Source organism: Rasamsonia byssochlamydoides (genome assembly GCF_041956645.1).
Source record: "Rasamsonia byssochlamydoides strain NRRL 3658 unplaced genomic scaffold VTN77scaffold_23, whole genome shotgun sequence".
NCBI lineage: Eukaryota > Fungi > Ascomycota > Eurotiomycetes > Eurotiales > Trichocomaceae > Rasamsonia > Rasamsonia byssochlamydoides.
The window spans coordinates 204,142-228,249 of NW_027192406.1; the positions used below are offsets into that span (position 1 = coordinate 204,142).

Below are 24,108 nucleotides of genomic sequence, written 5' to 3' on the forward strand. Positions count from 1 at the left end.
TCGTTCGTTGATAGTGATACAGCCCTATCCACCCCGAAGAAGTCGTTCGTTTCCCGCGTGGTGCATTCTCATCATCGCCTGAACGCCCGCTGCTTCGGGCCGTCAGCGTCTTAGCCGGCTGGTCGGTCGCATTCGCCGCTTTTTCAGAGTTGACGAAGTTGGGCTGGGACCGCGATTTGCGTTCACGAGATCCGTGGAATCACTTCAGCATCCATAGATACGTCGATCGCTCTTTCACAATCATTTCATCATGGGTTCAACTCAATTCGGTAATTTTCATGTGAGTCGCGTGGGAAGCCTTACGAACGCGAGGGGAGACGCTGACTGTTCGCAACAGAACTTTTGTCGAGACACGACTCTGCCAATATGCAATGTACGTTGCGCCCAGATTTTTTTTTCTTCGAGAGCCGCGTGGAATCACAAGTTGCTACGATGCTGACTGGTCGCCGTGATAGTTATTTGTATCCGATAATCAGCCTCCCAACCAGGCATTCGGCGGTTGTCCTCTGGTCGGCATCGACCTGGGTAATGGAAAGCATCTAGGCAATCTAGGTTCGTCGTCAATTGCGCTATGGGCAGGCGATGGGAAATCCTGACTGACGAGTGTGGGAATTCTGCAGGATCGATAATACTCGCATTCTTCGCCATTATCACCTCGATTTTCCTGTTGTTGCTATCCGAAAGGAAACGCGCGGCAGTGGGACGAAGGTAGGCGCCAGAAACCATCATCATCATCACCATGGTCCTTCTCCAGGCGAATGGCACTGACACTGCGCATCCAGAGAAATACAACTATTTTTAATCGGTTACATCATCATTTCAATATGCGAGATCTTCACTGTGGGCGGCTTTCCTCTTGATCCGGTTGTTCGCAAGGTTCGTCCTGATGATCGGTTTTCGATAACAGTCTCCTGATTATTTGATGCAGGGCTTTACCGCTGTTCATGTGGCCGCGATCACGACAACGTGCTGGATCCTCTTCTTGAACGCCCTCGTTGGTTTCCAATTCCTCGACGATGGTACTCCCGTCTCGCTGGGGCTGTTCCTCTTTTCGTCGGCAGTGTTCTTCATCGGCACGGGGTATATTGCGCTAGACACCGCCTTCAGCTGGACCGGCCACTTCGCCTCGAGTCTGTCGGGTAATAACCGCAACATCGGTCTTTATGTTCTCTACCTTCTCTTCCCGCTGGTCTGCCTCGTCCTCTTCTATGTCTTGGAGTCAATCCTTGTGCTCCGGATCCTGGGGGAGCGGAGACCCATGAGTACGTGATCCATCCAAATTTTTGTGAGCGTTCCTAACGTATGTGTCTGTAGTCTACCTCACTGCGGCGGCCTTTCTCTTCGCGGTTGGACAGATCTTCGACTTTGTGATCAGTGTCCACATCTGCAATCCCACCCATGGCAAAGTCAACGGGGCGTTGTTTGAAACCTTCTTCACTCTGCTGTCTGTTGTTACCGTGTGGCTCTTCTGGAGCAGCATCACGGAAGACGACTGGCCGATGCCAGTTGGTGGATACAACTGATCGTATATTTATTTCTCTCTTGGACAGAAAGAAAACCGAGAGCTGGGCTATGTCCCCGGGTCGGCATCGGCATCTGCTTTTTACTATTTTGGATTCATATTTGGCGTTTTCGATTCGATTTCGACGGTGTGTTCTCTCTGGAGATTTGCTGTGATTTATTGGCGAGATGGCTTTGTTTGTTTCCATGATACCTCCGTACATATGCTTTCGGATGGATTGGTGGCGGTTGTCATGATGGCTGCACGAAAAAAAACCGCAATGAGATGTGACGATACGAGAAGCGCGGCCACAAGACGACTCGACTTACGTTTGTTGATATGATCCTTTCTTTAACGATCTGCAAACGTTGATGGATGACGGATTTCCTTCATGTATGCTCTCCTTTAACCCTTTGTTTTTGCATGCATGTGCATTATAATGTCTCGAGTATCTTACAGTTGTATTTAATCAAGTTATTTTTTACCCTTTCATCTGATACCTTGATTTACCTGCGTACGTACAGTACCGTAGATGACTTATCTGTTAGCAGCAGCTGGCAGCTTTTATGTACATTAACTTAATTTGATTTGTTCGCTTACCTACAGTTAGTTGATCTCAATCTCTATCTTATCCGAGTTCCCATAGGTACCCAAGGACATACTATATACACAACCCCCGTCCATCCAAGTATGTGAACGAAACGAAATAAAATGAAATGAAGAATGAACAATGAAGTGAAGATTGACAGACATACAGGTAGATAGATAGATAGATAGATAGATAGATAGATAGATAACAACAAGAAGAAGAAAAAGACCTGATGATTAATTAATTAATTAATTAATGGTCGGAAGAGAAGGGAAGAAACAAAGACAGACAGATTATACTATAGATTCAATCGAACGAACCGACCAACCAGCCAACTCTCTCTGTATTGCATCTGCATCTGCACCGCATCCAAACTTCCGGCAGTAATGATTCCAACGGATAAACGGTGAAATCACGAGTGTGCAGCTGCAATGGAATTACAAAAATAAAATAGATCATGCACGAACAGAAATAACTCTGTTTTGATTCCTCCTCCTCTTTTCAATAAGATATGAAAGTCATCATCCTTCCCTTTACAACCGCACCTTGACGTCTATGCACGGTAGTGTCCATTCCCGTCGTCCCAGCAGGCTTCGTAGCCATTCGAGTCCGATCCCCGTCCATTCCTCTTGTCTGAATTCCGTCGTTGTTAGTAGCGTGCCATTGCTGGTGCTGTTCAAGAGTCTCCGCTTGGCCTCCTCGACCGCCGCTCCGGCGAGGGCCGTCGTGGTGGTGTTGACCGTCTCCAGAAGATATCTTGCCAGCGACTCGTTCGCACTCTTCATCAGGTCGGCCTGATCGGCTCCCACCAGCGAAGAGGAATTGACCGGCACCGTGTACGTGAACGGGGACGAGGTGAAACGGGGCGAGAACCAGTCGCCGCGGAAATCAAAGAAACATCGATCCGACCAGTGACACGACGAGATGAACAGGATCAGCAGCAATGCAGAGCAGTAGATGCACGGCCGATGGAGGATGTATGTCAACGTCACGAAGGACAGGATGAAGAGAGGGGAGGCGTTGGTCGGGATGAAGAGGAGAGGAAGCCAGCTGGATGAAGTTCAAGTCAGCTGATCAAGTTGACATACAATTCGCAATGACTCCAGCTGAAGAGAAATTCCTTACCTCCGAAGACAGAACATGGCGAGTAGTTAGTTAATGATCTTGCTGTCTGGAACTGCTGAATCGCTTGCTGACGCCGGGTCAGCCAGTGCGGTGCAATGACGTGCGGGCGCCACAGATCGAGATCGAAGGCGCCAGTGATCTGCCCAAAAGTGCTGAGCTGGAAGAAAGCCAGGATAGTATAGTTTTCTATCAACTGGCCAGAGGGCTTTTGTCTAGATTTGTATATCTGGGGCCAGAGAACTAATGTTGAATTAATATTGCCTTAATATGGATGAGGCGGTTCAATGCTAAGATTAGCCGCAGCCACAGCCGTGTAACCAGCCACACTTTCTTCCGTCACTTCCACTGCAACAACGCCTCACGCGCTGCAATTTCTCTCCTCTCTCTCACGCTCACACCTCTTTCTCCCTTCTCTCCTTTAGTCCAAGCACATTACGTGCAAAAGCTTACCAGCTTGTCCATCACTCTTTCACTTTTTTCTGTCTTGTTGTTTCGCAACAGTCGGATTCCTTTCTGCAGACAGCTTCTTGGAAGCTCGCTCTCGAAAGAGAGCTGTTGTGGATTGGACCTGAAGCTTGGATATCGCTAACGGGCGCCCCAACTGTGGCGAGCGACAGAAATGTCCACCCCAAACGACCTCCAGGCTCTGTTTGCGAGCATCAAGCCGCGTCCCTCTCCTTCACAGGATGCACAGCCGTCGCAATTCCCCCAGCGCTTGCGCCCGCCCATGCCCTATGAGGGCCAGAACGGTTCACAGCCGCAGCCTCTGCAGCATGGTTACCAGAATCCCTCTGTGTCTTCACCCCTCTACAGCCCTGGTCCAAGCAATACCCCTCCGCATCACAGCGCAGACGTCTTGAGCCCCAATGTGCCAACTCCCCGGGGTGACCAGCGCCAACCGAACGCAGATCAGACCATCAACCTTCTGAACCTGTTGAAATTCAAACAAACCACTCCAACGTCAACCGCCGCCCAAGCGCCGCAACCGCCAGCTCCAGCGATGGGGTATACTCTGTCCAAGTCTCGTCAGGCCCAGGAAACTGGGGACGAGGAGAGCCGGAAGAGGCACTCGAGGACTATCTCAGCCTCTGACTTGATGGCCTCGTTCATGCCAAAACCGGCGGCAGGAGGAACGCCGAGCTCTACGCCCGGTCCTACAACTGTTCCTTCGTCAACTGCGGTCCATGCTTCGCGCGACAATATCGGTGAGGGATCTGCGACTGCAGCAGACACCCAGGAGATGCTCCTCCGTCTGCTGAATCGTCCCAAGCCTGCCCAGCCACAGGCAGAGGCTCAGCAGCCCGTATCTACGCCCCCACCTGTCAAATCTCCCGTCGAGCAACAACCTGCGGATGTCGAAAAGGCTGCAGCCAAAGCCGCAGAGTCTGAGGAAGTGGAGGGTAAGGAGTCGCGGATGCACGTTTTTGGCTCCAGCGAGAACCGAGAGTCCCTTCAGTTCGAAGCTCCCCAACCGTCGCCTCCCAAGGGTACTATATTCACCTACGTCAATCCTTTTGAGCAACTAGCAGCTGCTTCTCCACGTAAAAGGACCCCGCAGCCCAAATCTCGCTCACGCAGCGGCAGCCCCGCCGTAGAGACGGTCAAAGCCAAGGAAACCACTCACGTCTCTAATCCTCAGTCCAAGACCGAAGCAGTATCCACATCGGAGGTATCTAGGCAAGCGACGCCTGCCCCTCCGTCTGACGAGAATGTGAAACGACCGGCTCAGCCAGAGCGAAGGAAGGAGACTGTTTCGGAGGCTCTTGGCGAGATCGCTGGGCAGCTCGATCGAGAAGTGGAGAACGCTCTGAATAGAGCTAACGAGGAAGAGGTAGCCCGACCGAAAGTGGATCAGGAGAAACTAGCGGATCAGGCTCAAGATACGGCAGCTGAAGTGAAAAGGGAGCTCGACAAGAAGGAGAAGGAGAATGAGGCTGTTCCGGATGAAATCGTCCCGGAGCCGTTCACAGAGCCTGCCAAGGAGGCTGCTGAAGAAGCTGCAGACGCAGGCCTTGCTGACAGCTGGGAGAGCGTTGAAGATAGCGCAGAGAAGGAAGACGAACGCGTTGTGCGTGTTCTCAACTTCCCTCTGAAGCCGTTTATCTCCATCACCGTCAAGCCTTATTCTGACAAGCTGCCGTCACTTCGCGATGATGGCATCATGGATGTGGCCCGGCTGAAGAAAGAGTTCGATCAGCTCGACCGCTGCCTGACATCGGCTACCTCGGAATACATCGTCTATGCTCTGGCCAAGAATGGAGGTCTGAGAGTCATCCGTCAAGATGATGGGCGCGATAAGCAGGTCTTCCGTTCCACTCGCGACCGCATATTCAATGTATCCCTGTGTACTACTGCCAACACTTCTGCGACTGCTTCGAAGGAACAGGCTGTTCTGGCCATTGGCGTCAGTGGCACCGTGTACTGGGCTCCAATCGTCCGAGGCGATCAGGACCTGTTTGAAATTGACGCGGTGGAGAGCGAGTCTCTCATCTTCCCTCCGTATCCGGCATCTGACGAGAACACATCGGGTGGCCAGCTGAAAACGCGCGCCAAGCGAAGCTCTCGTCATCCTGAGTTCTTTGGTATCGGTCGCGGCAAGAACATCTACATCGTGCCACCGCACTTTGCGGCGAGTCCGACCTACGGCGTCTCGGGATCTCAGCGGACGGTCGATACTGAAAAGTTCTTCAAGGAGCGTGCGCTGAAGATCTCCACAGGCAAAGCCGGCAAAGATTTTACGTTCAGCGAGGATGACACTGTGGTGGCTTCTCTTGACAAGACCGGCAGACTCAGGTTCTGGGATATACGGGAGATGACACCTACCATCGAGACTGGTGGCACACCGTCCGAAGTCCGGGTGCCTTTGAACACCTTCGTGACCGGGTCTCCTAGTGAGAAGTCATGGCCGACGTCGGTTCTTTTTATTGACAAGTTGCGACCGTATGTCAAGTCGATTGCACTTCGCTATGTTCTGGTCGGTCTGAAGCAGAACCATACTCTACAGTTGTGGGACATTGGACTGGGCAAGGCGGTGCAAGAGCTGAACTTCCCCCATGAGAATGAATCGGATGCCATCTGCAGCGTCGCGTATCATCCAGGATCGGGCATCATCGTGGTTGGACATCCTACGAGGAATTCGATCTACTTTGTCCACCTGTCTGCTCCCAGATATAACTTGCAGCCCATGTCCCAGGCGTCCTTCATTAAGCGCGCTCACGACAAGGACGGGCACCTCCCGAAGCCAGAATCCACCGCGTGTCTGAGCGGCATTCGAGAGATCTCCTTTGCCTCTAAAGGCCAGCTGAGAAGCTTAGACATTCTTCCCATCAGCAAGTCTGTGGGTGCGCAGCGCGGCTTGGAGGAAGAAATCGGGCTATTCGAGCTCTATGTTATGCACTCGCGTGGTGTGACTTGCCTCAACATCAAAAAGGAGGATCTTGGCTGGACTGCCGACAATAAGATCATTAAGCCGGTGAATGCACTGGAGGAAGGTTATATTGAGGTCACTGACCTTCAAACGTTCCCCAGTTACGTCGCCGATGAGCCGTCGGTCAACGGCGATGCCATCGTGACTCCGCAGAAGGGCGTTGCTAAAGATGTGTCCAAGAAAGCGACCGAGCTTGGAGTCGATTCACTTGCTGGTGTCGGTCCCTCACGCAATGAGTCTCCAACGAAGGTTCCACCGAAAAAGGCCGGTGAAGAGCAGGCCGAAGTGGCCGCCACTGGTGCTGACAAAGCGGGGAAGAAGAAAAAGAAGGAAAGCTCGAAAGTGAAGGATGTCAACGGCAAAGTCACTACTACTACCACCCAGACCGCCTCGGGAACTGCCGCTGAACTTCGTACTGCCTCTCCATCGCAGGCAGCACAGGCAATCAAAGACGAAGAGACCATCTTACCTGAGCTGGCAACTGGAACTCAGGCGCCTACCGCTGCAGCGATGAACGTTCCACCAGGCGTTTCCAACGAGGCGATTAACCTTGGTATCACTGGCGACCTGGTCAAGCAAATCGAGAAGGGTGTCTCGGGCGAAGTGGTGAGGAACCTCGGTCGCGAGCTCGACAGCCTTCACAAACGGTTCGACGAAGAGCGTCGCGCTTGGGATGCAGCGTCGGCTGCCAAACAGGACCAGGTATTGCGCTTGGTTTCGAGCACGCTGTCTGACAATGTTGAGAAGAACCTCGCTCGCATCATATCGCAGAGTATCGAAGCTGATGTGGTTCCGGCCATTGTCAATACGACTTCCTCGGCCGTGAACAAGCAGCTGAACGAAGTGGTGGCGAAACAACTCAGCCATGCCATTCCTCGTGAATTGCGTCAGGCTTTGCCAGACTCTGTTTCCCGTGCAATTCAGCAGCCGGAAGTCATGAACACGATTTCGGACATCGTCGGTCGGAAGCTTGCGTCGTACGTGGAAGCAGAGTTTTCCAAATCCATGCACTCTTTGATCACTCCTGCGATCAAAAACGCGGTCCTTCGTGGGACGGAGAAGCTTGGTTTGGATCTGGAGCGCCAGCTGCAGGCGCAGCTGAAGCAATACGAGGCCCAGCGTCACAGCGACGCGGTCAAGATCGACCAGCTGACAAGTCTCGTCAAGGGCTTGTCTGATAAAGTCGCTTCGATGGCAGCCACGCAGACGGGATTCCAGAACGAAATCTTGAGACTGAATCGTCAGCTACTGTCTCAGCTGTCTCAGCAGCAGAATGAAGCCGAGACTCGACGGTTGTCTCAGCAGGCTCCTCATGCGGGAGTTTCTACGCAAACTTTCACTCCGAGAACCCCGGAGGAGTCCGAGTTGGCCGAAATCGCCCAGTTTATGAATGACGGCCGGTATGAGGAGGCATCTGTCAAGGTTGGTTGAGTTGACTTGGAGAATTTCTTGTCCACGACTAATTGTTGTTTAAGTGGTTGCAATCGTCGCAACAGGCTGATCTGTTCGACAACCTCTTCGTTCGCTTGAATCCGGCCTACTTGACCGGTCTGTCGCCGATCGTTGCGTTGTCGGTTGGCGTTGCTGTCACAACTTCGCTGCAGACAAACGTGGCAGAACGTCTTACGTGGCTTGAGGTGGTCCTCCAGACCGTCGACCTAAGGGTAAGTGACTGTTGCTCGCTGCGTCGCACGTTGCAAGATGTCTTCTAGCTAACGACTGCTGCTGCAGGACCCGGACATCCGTGAGGTGGCACCAAGAATCATGGATATTCTTACCCAACGTCTCGAAAGCCTTTACATGAGCATTGCTGAAAACAACCCGCATGATCCAATTCTGCGCAAGATCCCGCCGCTTTCTCGTCGGGCTCGGGAGCTGCGTGGGCCGCACTGAGCAGGTTAAACGTTACCAATTGGTCAATTCCTTTCGACCTTGTATTCCTTGACGTGTTATGACATCGATACGGGACAGATAGGAAGACTTGCTCTTTTCTAGAACTTCCAAAATGGGCTTTGGTGGTAATGATATGTCTTAGGATTTATGATTGGCATGCGCATGCTTTATGACCTATGTTTTTTTTTCTTCTCTTTGGGTGGGCCATGAGGTTTTGTTGTAACATCACTTACATGATTCTCCCAATGGGATGTGAGGGGTTAGGCGAGGGTCGTTTTCTTTTTCTTTTTCTTTCCTATCTTCTTTCTTTGAACTTGAACCTACCCGGCAGAGTTTGGAATTATGCGTGCCACCTGCCGATCGAACCATGACCCATGACATGACCTCTTTGAATGTTCATCATCGATTGATTGGTCGGCACATTCATACTCGTCTCTCCTTGAAAGAGAGGAATGATGAGTGAGGAAGAACCCAAGTTCAATTCAATTGATTGACATCATTGATTCATCAACGGGTTGAGGGGCGATTAGTCTGTTGGCTGTATTTTATGCTCTGAACTTTTGTTGAGTCGGTGGGCAGGTAGGTTATGTTTGTATGTACAGTACATACCTAGGTACCTATCTATCTATCTATCTATCTACCTAGTTAGGTAGCTAGCTAGTTAGCGCTCTGGATCTGGAATGGACGGACTGGACTGGATGGGATGGAATGCATCCACGCATTTTCATTATTATGCGCGTTGTTTCTATCGTCTGTCTGTCTGTCTGCCGGTCGATCCAATCCAATCCAATGATCATGACCATGAATGAATGAGATGACATACCCATCTATTTATCTATGGTATTATATTATATTACATAAATAAATAAAACTACACAGATATCTAGCAGTAGTCGATCTATGTAGATACCGATATCATAATCGTATAATTCTATTGTATCACGCATGGAAGGCAGCATCGCCTCTTTCATACTCATATTCCACCTGTTTCGTTTCTTCTTCGCTTTCATCATCATCGTCTTCTTCGACGAACTCGAAACACAGAGCTCGCCAGTTCAGCTCCTTGCGCCAGTGGAGGCCGTAGTAGTTCCTTTCCCTGTCTTTTACTCTCTCTTCCACAGTAGTAGTACTGCTGCTGGTGACAGTACTGGCAGTGGTTGTAGTGGTGGTGGTGGTGGTGGTGGTGGTGGTGGTGGTGGTGTTGGCTACACCCTCCGAAGCAAACCCCCCAGTAACCAAGCGCCCACGACGCGGAAACACGACAGCCCGAAAGCGCGAGAGGAGCATCCCCATCGAGCACGACAGACACGGCTCGTGCGTGAGGTAGATGTCTAGGTCTGTGCAGAGGTAGCCGCCTTGGGAACGGGGGAGGATGCGACTGCTACTACCCCCTTTCCCTTCAGCTGCAGCTTCGCTGCCGGTAGGTTGTTCTTCTCGTTCGTGTTCGTCCGGGTACAGGAAATACGCCTCCAGCGGCGTCAATGCCGGGTCGTGGATAGGCCCGCTGCCAGATAGTGAGGCTGGTGTGTCCTCGTAATCGTCTGCTCGGCGGCGACTGGCGATCATGGCGACGGCGCGCATAAGAGCATGCAGGGCTGGTCCGCCTTCGAGGTCGGGATTGTAGCTTCTGCTCGCTAGTGCTGATATACTAGTCGTCTGCTGCAGTGCCTCCGGGGGAATTCCCTTGGCGCAGTACCGCGCATCGCCAGCGACAGCCACGACGGCACGCTCCCAGTCGTCGTCATCGTCGTCTGCTATTTCAATCCTCGGATCAACAACCACAGCGCCCACCCCCCTGCCCCGACCAGACCGTTTCGCCTCATCGGCAACTTTGTACGCCAGACTCAGATAGAACCCCGCTCGTCGGGAGCCGATCGATTCCTGCGTCTGATGCAGGATCTGCGGCGGCGGCGCGATCATGCCTCGTGGGGCGGCCGGGTTGTATGTTACCGGCCACATGGTTTGGGACCAGCGCGCGGCCTGGTCGGAGCTTAAGGGTGGTTGGAGGGGAACTTTGGTTGTGAGGATGGGGATGTTCATCGCTTCTGCGGTGGATAGTGTAGGGGAATCTTTTTCGGGATTATCATGATCGTCATCGTCGCCATGGTTTTTCTTCACGACAGGCGGGATCGCAGGCGCAGGCGCAAACGGAGCAAGGACGCGTCGGACTTCAGAGATGTCAGGCAGTGGAGGTGAGATAAGGACGAATAGTGTCTGCTGCTGGACTTGGGACCGTTGTTCTCGTGCTGCTGCAGCTGCAGATTTGAGGTGGTCAGGAAGGATATCCGCTTTCGCGAAGCGACGGAGATGGTTGAGAGGGAGGGAGGGATCTCTGGGAAACGCAGCATCAAGGGCTCTGCAGTACGCAGTTAGTTAGCACGATGATTTCAAATGTCTGTACTATATCCGGATTACTTCGCGCAAAGGCAAAAACCCGACAACTCGATAAGCTAGCTAGCTTTCGATTCGATCGATCGATTGAGCGTGAACGTACTTGATCACCTGAGACGCAGATTTCTGATTGACCTCCGCGACGTATGCATCGGCTGGAAATAAATAACCGTCAGCATTTCAACACACGTATATATAATATATAGTCTCGACTGAAAGAAACATACCAAATTCCTCAGCTGGCCGCGTCTCCTGAACCGTTCGCACAGGGACAATCCTTCCCTGTAGGGGCTGTACATCTCCCAAAGAAAAGGAGCCCGCCATCATGATGGTGCCGTGCCGTCAATGAAGAAAGCAATCGAAGCAAATATTGGACGCGGTCGCGGGGGCATGCGTTCGGGAAAGATAAGAACATTAATGTCCTCTATTCGATATCATCCTCCCATTCTGTCTCAATAGAGGAGTTTCCAGAGTAAATATATATAGCTCTGCTTCCAATCGTTAAATCAAACAGGCCATTATTGTTAAATTTGCAAGCTCCTGAAGATTGAAACCAGATAACACATTCATTATTGTATGTATGGATGCGGCATGCCAGATGAGATAGCATTTTTCTGCCGCGCTTCCCCGCGAAACCCTAAGCCCTGAGCCCTAAGCCCTACGAACTGATGAAGTATCCCCACCCAAGGACAGGATGATCATCATCTGATCATGCAGCATGCTTGACAGTTTGACTTCACTCCTTGGCACTTGCAGATCCATTCCCCGCAAGGACGGACGGACGGACATGCAGATGCAGATGACCCATCAGGCATCAGGAAGGTGAGGTCTTATTTCGTTGTTTCTCGATTGATACTACTGCTGACGTATACTTTAGGTATGTAATGTACTGTACAAACGGAATTAATTCCATTATGCGAACTAAGACCATGGCATAAGAATCTGGAAAGAGAAAAAAAATATGAACATAATTATATCAGTTAATTACATTAATCACATCGATGCGTCACATCAATGCATCAATCAAATCAATTAAGCAGGCGCCCGCCCACCCCTCTTTCTTTTTATTTTTGCATCACCAACACCAACACCAGCCCACTCCTAGAATCGCCGATAGTTCGGGGAAAGAAAAAGAAAACGAAGCAGAAGAAGAAGGTACTCCGTACGACATGTAAAAGGAATAGTCCGCTCAGTCCCTGCAAGAGTGAGATCACGTCGTCTTGTTGTGACATAATAAATCTTAAGTCTCATGCGAAGTGAGAATAGAGAAGTCCAATAATGCCATCGTCTAGCGATGCCAGCACCGTCTGTAGAATCTCTTTTCCACTTCCTCAATCTTGGCTCCTAAGCTGTTCTCGCAGGAGCTGCATTCGCAGGACCACTGGCGTCACCGTTCGGGGCTGCAGTGTCTTCCGGCTCAAGCTGATATCCTTCACACCGCTCCACCAGACTCAGATAGTAGTCGACCAACACCTCTGGCTGCGGCACGATCCTCCACTCGACTCGCCACAGAAACTCCAGCTCCAACAGAGCCAGTTCGGCAACACTGATCCCGCCCACTCGAGCGTAGGTCTTGTTGGTCCAAAAGCTGTCACTCAGACCTTTGCTGGCGACCGTAGCACTCGCGATGAGAAATCGATGGACGGTGAGACTGGACACGGTAAAGGCTGGGTACAGCGCGCACAGTCGGTCAATGTAGTATACCATGCTCAGCAGGATCGGAGGCGACAAGGTCGCGTGGGTGGTCAGTCGCTGGAGGTAGTCACGGACCGAGATGCGCGGCGGCGTCCGCGAATGGAACCGAGTCAGCCGGCCCTCATTCAGGGGGATCTTGTCGTTGTACTGGATGAGCTCCATCAACATGCTTGAGATCAGAACGACAAGGTCATTGGGATCGGCCAGCTCGTAGCGTCGAGGCAGCAGCTTCACGGCAGGCTGGGGTGGTCGTGCCCGTTTGGACCGTGCACGTTCAATGGTGGCCAGCGTCGGGTCTGGCGGAGGCACATTCTGGACCTCAGACAACTGGCGTTTGGCACCACTGTCCCCGGACGATGTTGGCGGCGCGGCCTCCTTGCCAGCACCCTTGGAGGAATCGTTGGCGTTGGCGTTGGTGGAAGTGGTGGTGGTGTTGATCTCCGTCAGACGATTTCCGCCCCCAAGGGACCCGGGCCCAGCGGACATGGAGCCACGCGGATGATCCCCTGAGGGCTCAGCTGGCTCAGCTTCGGGCTTTTGGGGAGAGAACTGGGAGGCAGCGTTGACGGTATGTCTCTTCAAGGCCGTCCGGATCTCCTCGACGCCCTGGGCGAGTCGCGACCGGGACGGGGTACGGTGGATGTGGGCAGCAGCAGCAGCACCAGCACCTCCGGGGATGGGCGGGGGAGGCGTGGCGGAGGAGGGGAGGTGATGGGCAGAGGACTCATGATGGGAGCGGCCGGAGAAGCGACTGGGAGAGCATGCCCCGGCGGACGACGGCGACGACACAATCATGGCCGCGAGTGAGCCGCTGCAGTTGGGCCACGTGCTCGGCAGACAGGTCCTCGAGGGAGACGACACGCGCACAGGCCAGGAACGGACATCGACTGGCGCATCTTCAAGATGCTCCCGCGGACAACACGCTGGAGGCGAAGAAGAGAGCACAAAGAAGATAGCAGGGAGGAAAATGCAGGTGGGATGGCTTCCTCACGGAGTCGATGGAGGAGAAGAGTTTGCAGGCACAACGCGGGAAAAGGACCCAAGGGCCGCACCGCAGCCGTTGGAGTCTGGGTCGCGCCTCAGCCTGACAGCAAGTCTGGTTGGGCGCGAAAAGATTTACTAGCGGCTGGACGTGGGATCGGAAAATGGCTCAATTTTCCATCGGCTTATCACAGGGCCGCAAGCCTACTCGGAGCTGGCAAGTTACAGTACTTAGTTAAGCGCCCAACCTGGATCTTATCTAGCTGACAGCCTTGATGGCATCTACAGGACTGAAATGTCACGTCTCTAATGATAACTGACTAGTCACCATGTGAGGGATCATGCTGTCTGATTGTGCGCAGACCCGATTATGTCATCACCCCGCTACCACGTGACTTAAATTGTCACATGCAAGTCACAACTGATGACACCATTGTCATGTGACTTGCAGACTCGGAGTCATGACACGTGACTATGGTCACGTGAAGATTACCAGACACTGAGCAGTCTGGACAGTTCCCCAGACTGGAATGGTAACTTACAGTACCGCCTACCTAACTGAATAACGTCCAGTTGGCAGCCAGCGGTGTTCAGTGTCAGGTGTCGGCAAACATTGTAGCACCGGCGGCAGCGATAGCGTCAACCCGGCCCAAGCTCTGAATCCTGATAGAACATTATTCCAGATCCTCTTGTGATATTACATTATAATATGTTCTGAAATAGATTATTCCACATTCGCGATCTGTTACCTCCAAGTCGACGTCATTCCTGCTTACCATCTGCCGTTCGCCGCCTTGACGCATCGTACCGTACCTAGGGAGTCCTGTCCGCACCTCCGCATTCGTGCCCTACGTCCAGCGCTCGACCACGTCGAGATCACACGACCACCCCAACACGCACACTGAGTGATAGTTGACGATTTCTTGGGCAGCCTGCTTGGAGGCGCAGGGCCTCTTTCTCACCATGACGCGAGCGGAGACGTCTCCCCTGCTGGCCCAGCTGCAGAATCCCGAATCCCTCACCGAGCAGGTGGTCGCTCTGCGAGCCCTGAAGCATGAGCTGATCGGCCATGACCAGCGGAAGGAGGCCTGGATTTCGTGGGGCATCATCCCTTTGCTCTCCAAGGTGCTGGCGTTACGAAGAGCGACCGGGAAGAAGGCCGCGACGTCGGGAGAGCTCAATGGGACGAGAAAGCACAGCGACACTACAAGGCCCCGGACAGAGGAAGAGGAGGCATGTCTGCAGGCCATCATTATCGTGGGCAGCTTAGCTCAAGGTATTCACAAATAATATCCCGGAGAAGAGAACCCGGATGGAACGTGCTGACAAGGTGCAGGCGGCCCGGCATTCATCTCCCCCATCCTGGCAGGCGACATTCTACCTCCCATGCTCTCGATCCTGTCGTCTCCGGGCTGCCCACAATGGCTGGCTCTCCCCATCCTCAAGACGCTCAACACCATCGCGGATCGCTTTCCGCTCCAGAGTCGAGATTGGCCGCAGGATAACCAACTCGCCGAGATCGTCTTCGCGAAAGAGCATATCGGATGCTTCGCCCACATCATCAGCCAAACGTCGTCTTCTCAAACAACCCAGTCGTGTATCACTCTTGCCGCCGGTCTCATTGCGAAGCTCTGCACGGAGGAAACACACAAAGCGGCCCTGGCAGAAGCCGGTGTGCTGGATGCCCTCGCGGTCAAAGTCGCCTCGTTCGTGGTGGCCCGAGGATTCGTGCTGCCCGGCGCAGAGAACCATCTGAACGAGCCTGGAGTTCTGCCTGCGATTCCTCCACCCGCACCGCCCGGTGCCAGACTTGCACCGATCCTCCGTGCGGTGGCCGTGATCATTGAGCATTCCAAAACGCGGGCGGAATATTTCCTGTCGTCACCCGGGATCGTCACCGTGTTTCCCAAACAGCTACCGGAATTCTCGCCCGCAGACATCAAGAAAGCGCCTTGGGGGTCGACCTATCTGTCCGGATTTGCAGTGCCTCGTCCAATCTCCGCGAACCCGATCGATTCCATCCTACCGGCCGTTCCCCCCGTCCAGACCAAAGCCTCGAGCAATTTCCCACCCCTGGTTCCTCACGGCGCCTATGGCAAACGCGGCCAGCTGCGGAACACCTCGTATCTCGAATCGACCGCTTCAGACGAGGAGGAAAACGCTATCATACCGTGGCTCTTACATGTGGTCCGAGCGGAGTCGGGCATGGCTCGATTAATGGCCGCCCGTCTCGTGACGGTCTTATTCCGCCTCGGCCTGGCCAAGGAGCATCGGATCTCCATGTTGAGTTACCTATTGATCCCGGTTCTCCTTCGGATGTTTGACAAAGATTACGACATGAAGGACGAGTCGGATCCCGAGTGTGATGGTTTGATACCGACGATACTTCGTCTAAAAGAGGAGGCTCCGTCCATCCTCGCTACTCTGGTCATGGATATGGACGAGCTCCAGAAAGCGGCGGTCGAAGGAGGGGCGATCAAGAAATTATCTCAACTGCTCAAAGAGACCTATAATCCGCTTCAGGAGAACGCGAAATCCATGTGGCATGCTGAGAGCAGGCAGACGACTTCGCAAGCGGAGGCTTCACCGGAGCTTCGGCTGGGACCGCCGGGTTACCTCCCAATCGTCTGCCACATCATGCGGTATCGCGAAGGCATCTTGAAGGCGCTTGCCGCGCTGTCGCCGTCCAAGGATGAGTACCGGAAATCCATCTGCGACAACGGGGTGGTGCCCTATATTATCGACTCGCTGAAGCCGCGTCCCAGCCCGCCGCCTGAGGACACCACGACGGCCAAGAACACGGCGGCGGATGGCAACCCCACGCCGACAATACTGGCGGCCTGTGGAGCTGCCAGATCGCTCACTCGGTCTGTGAGCATCCTCAGGACCAGCCTCATTGATGCTGGGGTGGCAACTCCTCTTTTTGGGTTGATAAAGCACCCGGATATCGAAGTGCAGATCGCGGCGACGGCGGTGATAAGTAATCTGGCGTTGGATTTCAGTCCGATGAAAGAGGTACGCAGTATCATTCCTTTTTTTTTTTGATTTCATTTTGATAATTGCTTACTGCTGCACAGGCTATCATTTCCGCCGACATTCTGCCCATTCTCTGCGACCATGCGCACTCGACTAATCTCAAGCTTCGGCTGGAATCTCTTTGGGCTCTCAAGCATATCGCGTACAATTCCGCCAATGATCTCAAGACCAAGATCATTGCGACTCTGGGACCAGGCTGGTTGAAGCAGATCCTTTTGCAGGACCCTACGAATGCGCCGAGCAAGCGCGGGACGACGGATTCTGAGAATGGATCCCCGCTGGGCATGGGGACATCGAACTCGGCCGGGGAACAAGTCGATCTGTTGAATCCAATGGAAGACGTCAGAGATCGAGAGAACGACCTCAACATGATGGATATGGCGCCAACATCCAAGTCCGGTGTAGACTCGTATCTTTCCGACCCGGCACGGCGGCGCAAACTCGCGTTGAGTGGTGATCTCGATCAGATCAAGCAGGCACGGCAAGATGAGATCGGCGTGCAGGAGCAGGCGTTTGATCTCATCCGCAACATCATCTGCGATCCTGGCGCGGCCGAGATGATCGATTACGTGTTCAGAGAAATGGGTGGTCATCAAGAGTTTTTGGACATTCTAGCGGACCATCTCCGACCGCGGACGGGCCAGGTGCCAAGCAGGAGGGATTCTTCCTCCCACAAACCGAGCGCCCCTGTGCCGACAGAGATCCTGATCTCAGTGACGTATGTGGTCATCCATCTTGCAGCGGGACTCCCGCGCCATCGCGAGCTGCTGGTGTCGCATCGCGACCTGTTGAAGAATATGGTGCACCATTTCAACCACTCCCACCACTACGTGCGGGTGAACTGCGTGTGGACCGTGATCAACCTGACCTGTCAAGACAACCAGAGCGACCACCAAGCGTGTCACGAGCGCGCCCTCAAACTGAAATCTCTAGGCGTGATGGACCGACTCGCCAGCGTCGAAGACGATCCCGATCTGGACGTGAGGGAGCGCACCAAGACCGCTCTCCATTTCATGCGCACTGCGCTTGCTGTATAAAATTTTTCTCCTCTTGTTAAGCTGATACATGACTGGTTATGTGTACATGAAGTTCGGTACCGGTACAACAGTGGCGTTGACGTTGAAGTTTTGGCATGCCACGAGTGTGGGTGTATTTTAGCTGCGCTTGAAATAAATCTAAGCTATACTTATGCTTATATTTATGCGCGTTTATTTCCCTTGTCGAATGCGTAGGAATTGAATCAGTTGGTGTACTGTATGTACATAGTGCAGTGCAGTACCACTGTCACTATTCCCTGCAAGAGATCGCCCTCCTTATCTTATCGCCGAGAGAGAGGGTGGGACATTCTTTGCATCTGCCCCGCAAACGTCATGCAGGACCCACGACCAAAACATCATCAATCAAGTAAACCGTCAATGGTCAGTCAATCTCTGCAATAATTAATCAATCAATTAATTAATCATCAATCTCCTCCCTCTTCTTCATTCTGACAACGATTACGATCTAGACGTTGATTTCTTGCTGGAGAAAACAGGTCAAATTTCAGCGCAATTGGATTGATCTCCTTAAAGAATATATCCGATATAATACATATTACCAGTCTGTCTGTCTCATCTCACCTCACTTGGCAGCTCGCGCTGTCATTTCTGAGTGCCCGCCTTTTTTTTTTTGCGTCAAAGTCATCGTCTAGTTGACGAGAATTGGATTATAATTTATAGAAAGGGAAAGGGAAAACATGCCCCCCGTCCCCCCCGCCATCCTCCGCGCGCTCTCCCTCCCCCTGGACCCAAGCAAATCCAGCCTGTCGACCTCCGCCTTAGGCTCCGGATTCACGACCACGGGACGCATTCGCGCTTCTGTCCCCTCATCTGATAACGATGGCAGAGAGGAAGAACGGCAATATTTCGTCAAGACGTCTAGCTCCGGCAAAGCCGCAGAGGAGATGTTCAGAGGCGAGTACGAGTCCCTGAACGCGATTGCGTCTGTCGTTCCGGGGTTTTGTCCGCGGGCGCTGGCCTGGGGGCCTTTAGACGAGGGTGGCGGCAGTAAAGGGAAGACCTTCTTCCTCGTTACGGAGTATCTAGACCTCAGCAGCGGAAGATCGTCAGCTTCATCATCAGGGCCATCATCACTAGCCCACCGCCTAGCCAAACTACACAGCACGCCCGCGCCTCCGGACCCAGTCACAGGAAGGAGACTTTTCGGCTTCCCCGTCCCAACTTATTGCGGTGACACGCGTCAGCCAAACCGCTTCTGCGCGTCGTGGGCAGACTTTTTCGCTAACGAGCGCCTGCTCGCTGTCCTGGGGGAGTCGGAGAGACGCAATGGCAAGGATGCCGCACTGCGCGAACTGGTCGAGAAGACGGCGAGAGAGGTCGTCCCCGCGCTACTTGGTGATGATCATCTAGGCTATGACCGGGAGGGCAAAGGCGAAGGATCACGCCTGTCGTCGTACATGGGGACCTGTGGAGCGGGAATGCCAGTACCGGGCGTATCGTGGGAAGCGAGCGGAAAGAAGACGAGACGGGGACAGGAGCAGTAGTCTACGACCCCTCCGCATGCTACGCGCACAGCGAGTACGAGCTAGGCATCATGCACATGTTCGGCGGGTTCGGGCGGGCCTTTTTCGACGAGTATCATCGCATTGTCCCCAAGACGGAGCCGGTGGAGGAGTATGAGGATCGGGTAAGGTTGTATGAGCTGTAAGTCCCCGCATTTATTCGTTTACTTTCAGTTTTTTGCACCGGATCAGTTGTAAATAGAAGTGTTCTGGCTGACTACTGCTAGGTACCATCATCTCAATCACCATGCCATCTTCGGCGGAGGATATCGCTCCGGTGCGGTGTCTATCATGCAGAAGCTGATTAGGAAGTATGGAGGGAGCAAGGGGTGAAGAAGCACCAGTTTTAACAAATTGATATCCCAGTATGTATTATGTATCCATATACAAATATATACATGTGTATGTGTGTATGTACTGTACAGTACTGTACGTGTAGACATTTCCCGGAAATGCATCATGCATCTCATGCCGTCAGTCACGGCACACCTCTTCCCCTCGGATAGCCTTGGCTATTAACTCACTTTCAGCAACGTCCTTAGCATAGCGCTGTAGATCGGCAGATAATACTGCCTCTCGCTCGTCGTCTCTCCGATGCTCCTCCGTGACTTGATCGCCGTCAGCCACGTCTTCCGTCTCCTTCACATCAACTCGTCCTCGCCTGTGTGTCCTTCAGCCGGCACGCCAGGTCCTCCGCTCTTGAGCTCGTTGCAGATCCACAGGCGGATCGCCCACGGCGCCATCGCCAGATCGGGCAGGGAAATATCCTTCCTGAGGAAGTACGGCCCCTCCAGGTCCATCGCCCTGGTCCATTCTTTCAGGTGGTCCAGGAACTCGCTGGACCTTGGCCAGGTCTGCAGCAGCCGCATCAGCTGATACTCCCTCCGGAGGCTGATACTGCAGAAACAAACCGGTAGAACGCCGGGATCACGCAGAAGGTCATGTAGTGGATCCTGATGCGGGCGCGGGGCACGGCCCGATCGTAAGGGTTGTCGGTCTGGTCGGTGGTGAGGAATGCTTCTTCGAGATACTCGAGGATGACAGAAGACTCGTACAGTTGTTTGGAGCAAGACGGGTCCGTGGTATCAGGCACGGAGAGAGTCGGCACGAGCCTGCGCGGATTGAGCGCCAGAAAAGAGGCGGGTTTGTGGTAGGGATTCACTTCGATGTATTAATAGGTAGGGGATCTGCTTCTTTTCAAGGGCGAGCCAGACCGTTGGACTGAGACGTGTCAGTACCATTTCTCTCCAACTGTCCCAGAGCTTTCCTCTGTGAGTGTCTGCCATGGGAAGGCAATTAGCAATAGCAGGGGGCGTACCGAAGCTGTTTCATTTCGACAATCAGCATCGAATGGACACTGTTGAATACTGATTGTATACTGGTGACAATTGCATCAAATCCGGCCAGAAATGCTTCTATAGAAAACAACACAGGATCGTTCTCGTGCAGGGAAGAACCACCCAGATATAGAACAAGATCTTCAAGCAGAGACGAACACCCATAATAAAACAGCAGGCTCGCAGATAGAAGAAGTGGAAAGGGAAAGAAAGAGAAAAAGAAAAGGAAAAGGAAATAAAAGGGAAGGAAATGAAGGAAAAAAAGAAAAGGCAACGTAACACAGAACAACGCAACGAACGCAGCGCAACGATCAATTGCAACTCATTGCTTGGCTGTGTCAACACACGAGTACGCTAGATCTTCAACCATAAATGTAGGCACAATCAATCAGGATCGACGAGATGAAACGAATTGAGAAACAGGTCGTGTGGAAGAAGAGAGAGTGATGCGATGCCTAGGTGACCGTGAGACGAATGACATACGGACAAAAGCACCCCGCAAACAGCTTCACCGGCTGTTCCGCCCCATGCTGCTCGACTAGCCTAGCCTCTTGGCTGGGCCCGTGGCCGAAGGATGGACGTTGGCTGGCAAGAAATGTGAAAAGGATGTCAATTGAATTTTAGACTTGGAGAAATTTGTTTACATTTTTTGTATTTTTTCGTATCATGTGGAGATGTATGTCTACTGGACTGGATTTAAATACGGTAGATCTGGAGATCTGGAGATCTCTGCCCGACGATTCGATTCGGTCGTTTTAGCTTGACTGGATGACTGACGTTGGGTCATGCGGGGAAATCAACCATAGGGCTGATCTGGTTGGAGTGCTTGGATCGGAGAAAAAGATAACAGCTTGTACTATGACCTTTCAGGCCTGCCATTGAGCCTTCATTGCAAGGAAATATTAATCTACCACATCTGTAGTTTATTGAGATAATATATTGATAATATCATATGAACTAGAAGAAGAGAATTCTGGTATCTTACTACTATCCTATATGTTATTGACTTTAACTTCCTTTTAATAGTAAAGTTAAAATAGGGCAACTAGCCTACTAGAGCTAATATAAAATATTATGATTATTATCAGGGGATCAAGCTCTAACTAAGAAGAGACCCAATTCAGTAGGTAGTTTCGTCTCATTATAATTATCTAGTCGCAGTGTACTCTGTATACAAGAGACAAGCAGAGTGCTTGCAAAATTACCTTGTGTTCTATGCAAGATGAGGATTAAGTATTCCATATACCAGGTCCTCATGAAGGATTTACTGATTCACGTCGAGAACCCACAAACAGGAGACCTCCCATTTTAAAATCTAGCTCGCTAAGTGGATTTCATGCAGAAACGTGAGCCTCTGTTTTTTTCACTACCGATCTTGTCTTCCTTCTCATACTGAGTGCACGGTCCAGTTCAACACAACTTACCGCCCACGGAGAAAGGTTGATCCCGTGACCATGGCTCACCCAGATTGGTATCCCGTCCGCCAGAGACATCTCAAGCGCAACATGGTCGACAATTCCCTGAAACTGCGCAAGACCAAGATGGCGCCCGCGAGGAACGACCCCGCGCCGCGTCCGGAGGAGGCGAATTCGAATTCGAAGTCGAGTTCGACTTCGAAGCCTCCTCAGGGTCCTCCGGGGCCGCCGCCGCCTCCTCCGCCTCCTCCGACCAAACCATCGCAACCGCATCCTTCTTTCATCCAGGTTGCTAAACCGTATGTCTTTGAGCAGACGATTCAGGAATGCCTGGCTGCGACGGGTGTTGATCCTCAGCGAGAGGACAGCATTCGTATTCAGGGTGTAACCTGGATCGATAACGTGCGCAGGGCGCTTCATCTGTAAGGACTTTTTTTTTCATTTAAAATTGTGTCTCTTATGTCGATATTATCAACTAATAAATATTAGACCCGTCCGTACTTACAACACTGCATGTGTCTATTTCCACAAGTTTAGACTGGTCCATGCGGACAACCAGTACAACTACATGGTTGGTTTTTCTGTCGTTGTTTTTACCGGATATGACTGACTGACTTCGACAGGATGCTGCCGCCGCGGCTCTGTTTACGGCGTGCAAGATCGAGGACACGCTGAAAAAGTCGCGTGAGATTGTGTGTGCGGCGTACAATCTCAAGCTGCCTCCAGCGGAGCATCTGTCTCCTGACGATTCAGTGAGTTGATTTTTATCGTCTTGTATTGGCAAGTCTGACTCCTCTAGCTTTTCGACGGTCATTCCAGGGGCATCATCATCCTGGAACGGTTGATGCTGGAATCATCTGGCTTTGACTTCCGCAACCGTCATCCCCAGAAGCTGCTCGTCAAACTGTGCAAGCGCTACGGCGTGCAGAAGGAAGATGAAGTCGGCCTCGTGGCGTACTGCATCTCTCTCGATCTGTATCGGACTTTTGCGCCGCTCAAGCAGACGACAGCCACTATGGCGTTTGCGTGTCTTGAGCTGGCTTCTCGTCTGGTTGATGCCCGTCTGGAGGATGTCGAGTCTGGCAAGGACTACGACAACTGGAAGATAGGCCGTGCAGAAGTCATGGGTAAGAAGACATCTTTCTCAAGTATCATATATAAACAGGCGCTAACTAACTATGGCAGAAACCTTGCTCGACCTACTCGACCTCTACACCAATCACCGCGCCAACACAGCCCTCGGACCGGAATTCCCTCTAGAGGCCTTCCTCACCATCCGCATCCCTCTCAACCAGGAAGCAGACTCGAAGAAGCTCCCTCGCTTCACATTCTGGAAGGACAAAGACACCTCCACAGAGATCTCCAACGGGTCCAAACAGCACCAGCACAGCCACAAAAACCTTCCTCCCAAAGGGAAGGACAAGGACAAGGAGAAAGATGGCGACACCACCCGTCCCGCCAACCCCCTCACGCCCATCTCTGCAAACGGCGAAAAACCCAGCCTCAACGAGCGCGGCCGCGACGGCACCGTCCGCTTCATGCTCGACCCGGAACGCGCCGAGGCGGAGAAGAAGGTCGTTGCGGAGTACTTTAGAGAGGAGGTGGAGGAGTATGTTGTTGATGAGGATTGAACTCGTCTCGCCTCGCGTCACCTCACCTCACCTCAAGTGTGGTTGGTTGGTTGCCTTGCCACGGCACAATCTTATCCCATTCGATTTCATCCAATTCGATTTTTCGATTTGATATGATATGCTACGAGCGAGCTATGCCGCTATGTTCGAGTGATACCCCTTCGTTGGCGTTGGCGTTGGCGTTGGCGTTAGCGTTAGCGTTTTCAAAAAAAAAATCTTTGCTATTATTCTATCCTTGTCCTGGCGTTTTTGTTCTTGTTCCTGGAAGGATGTGAGGGTAGGATATGGGAAGGGTGGTATCTTGCATTTGCATAGTTTTGACATTGACATTGCATTGGCATTGCCATTATTGCAATTGCATTGTATTGCGATAGTTACCTAAGTAGTTCAAAAAAAAGTCTTTAATAATTTTAAACAAACACATATGAGCGAAGCAAGAAAAAAAAAAAGAAAAAAAAAGAAAAAAAAAAGAAAAAAAAAAAAAAAAAAAAAAAAAAAAAAAAAAAAAAAAAAAAAAAAAAAAAAAA

The 24,108-nt window shown here is 52.1% G+C and overlaps 9 protein-coding genes across 9 annotated transcripts; 6 read left to right on the forward strand and 3 right to left on the reverse strand.

Moving 5' to 3' along the window:
- Positions 1–250: 250 nt before the first annotated feature.
- On the forward strand, positions 251–1,523 carry VTN77DRAFT_3351 (uncharacterized protein; the record flags this gene model as incomplete). The annotated part of the gene is made up of 7 exons (XM_069419290.1): positions 251–280; positions 338–373; positions 456–552; positions 621–708; positions 783–876; positions 929–1,262; positions 1,315–1,523. 7 exons carry the CDS (start codon positions 251–253, stop codon positions 1,521–1,523), a joined length of 888 nt encoding a protein of 295 aa, XP_069278620.1.
- Positions 1,524–2,623: 1,100 nt separating this feature from the next.
- VTN77DRAFT_3352 (uncharacterized protein) lies at positions 2,624–3,232 on the reverse strand (the record flags this gene model as incomplete). Its single annotated transcript, XM_069419291.1, has 2 exons — positions 2,624–3,140; positions 3,216–3,232. 2 exons carry the CDS (start codon positions 3,230–3,232, stop codon positions 2,624–2,626), a joined length of 534 nt encoding a protein of 177 aa, XP_069278621.1.
- Positions 3,233–3,834: 602 nt separating this feature from the next.
- Positions 3,835–8,535, forward strand: VTN77DRAFT_3353 (uncharacterized protein; the record flags this gene model as incomplete). The annotated part of the gene is made up of 3 exons (XM_069419292.1): positions 3,835–8,064; positions 8,118–8,306; positions 8,374–8,535. The coding sequence occupies 3 exons, from the start codon at positions 3,835–3,837 to the stop codon at positions 8,533–8,535; spliced, it is 4,581 nt and encodes a 1,526-aa protein (XP_069278622.1).
- A 939-nt stretch (positions 8,536–9,474) lies between these two features.
- Positions 9,475–11,253, reverse strand: VTN77DRAFT_3354 (uncharacterized protein; the record flags this gene model as incomplete). Its single annotated transcript, XM_069419293.1, has 3 exons — positions 9,475–10,891; positions 11,030–11,081; positions 11,154–11,253. The coding sequence occupies 3 exons, from the start codon at positions 11,251–11,253 to the stop codon at positions 9,475–9,477; spliced, it is 1,569 nt and encodes a 522-aa protein (XP_069278623.1).
- A 1,017-nt stretch (positions 11,254–12,270) lies between these two features.
- Positions 12,271–13,416, reverse strand: VTN77DRAFT_3355 (uncharacterized protein; the record flags this gene model as incomplete). The annotated part of the gene is made up of 1 exon (XM_069419294.1): positions 12,271–13,416. The coding sequence occupies one exon, from the start codon at positions 13,414–13,416 to the stop codon at positions 12,271–12,273; it is 1,146 nt and encodes a 381-aa protein (XP_069278624.1).
- A 1,149-nt stretch (positions 13,417–14,565) lies between these two features.
- On the forward strand, positions 14,566–17,675 carry VTN77DRAFT_3356 (uncharacterized protein; the record flags this gene model as incomplete). Its single annotated transcript, XM_069419295.1, has 3 exons — positions 14,566–14,878; positions 14,939–16,617; positions 16,680–17,675. 3 exons carry the CDS (start codon positions 14,566–14,568, stop codon positions 17,673–17,675), a joined length of 2,988 nt encoding a protein of 995 aa, XP_069278625.1.
- Positions 17,676–18,373: 698 nt separating this feature from the next.
- On the forward strand, positions 18,374–19,180 carry VTN77DRAFT_3357 (uncharacterized protein; the record flags this gene model as incomplete). Its single annotated transcript, XM_069419296.1, has 1 exon — positions 18,374–19,180. The coding sequence occupies one exon, from the start codon at positions 18,374–18,376 to the stop codon at positions 19,178–19,180; it is 807 nt and encodes a 268-aa protein (XP_069278626.1).
- A 50-nt stretch (positions 19,181–19,230) lies between these two features.
- VTN77DRAFT_3358 (uncharacterized protein) lies at positions 19,231–19,531 on the forward strand (the record flags this gene model as incomplete). The annotated part of the gene is made up of 2 exons (XM_069419297.1): positions 19,231–19,340; positions 19,426–19,531. The coding sequence occupies 2 exons, from the start codon at positions 19,231–19,233 to the stop codon at positions 19,529–19,531; spliced, it is 216 nt and encodes a 71-aa protein (XP_069278627.1).
- A 2,545-nt stretch (positions 19,532–22,076) lies between these two features.
- VTN77DRAFT_3359 (uncharacterized protein) lies at positions 22,077–23,581 on the forward strand (the record flags this gene model as incomplete). The annotated part of the gene is made up of 5 exons (XM_069419298.1): positions 22,077–22,372; positions 22,440–22,521; positions 22,574–22,702; positions 22,750–23,077; positions 23,136–23,581. 5 exons carry the CDS (start codon positions 22,077–22,079, stop codon positions 23,579–23,581), a joined length of 1,281 nt encoding a protein of 426 aa, XP_069278628.1.
- Between the last annotated feature and the right edge of the window lie 527 nt (positions 23,582–24,108).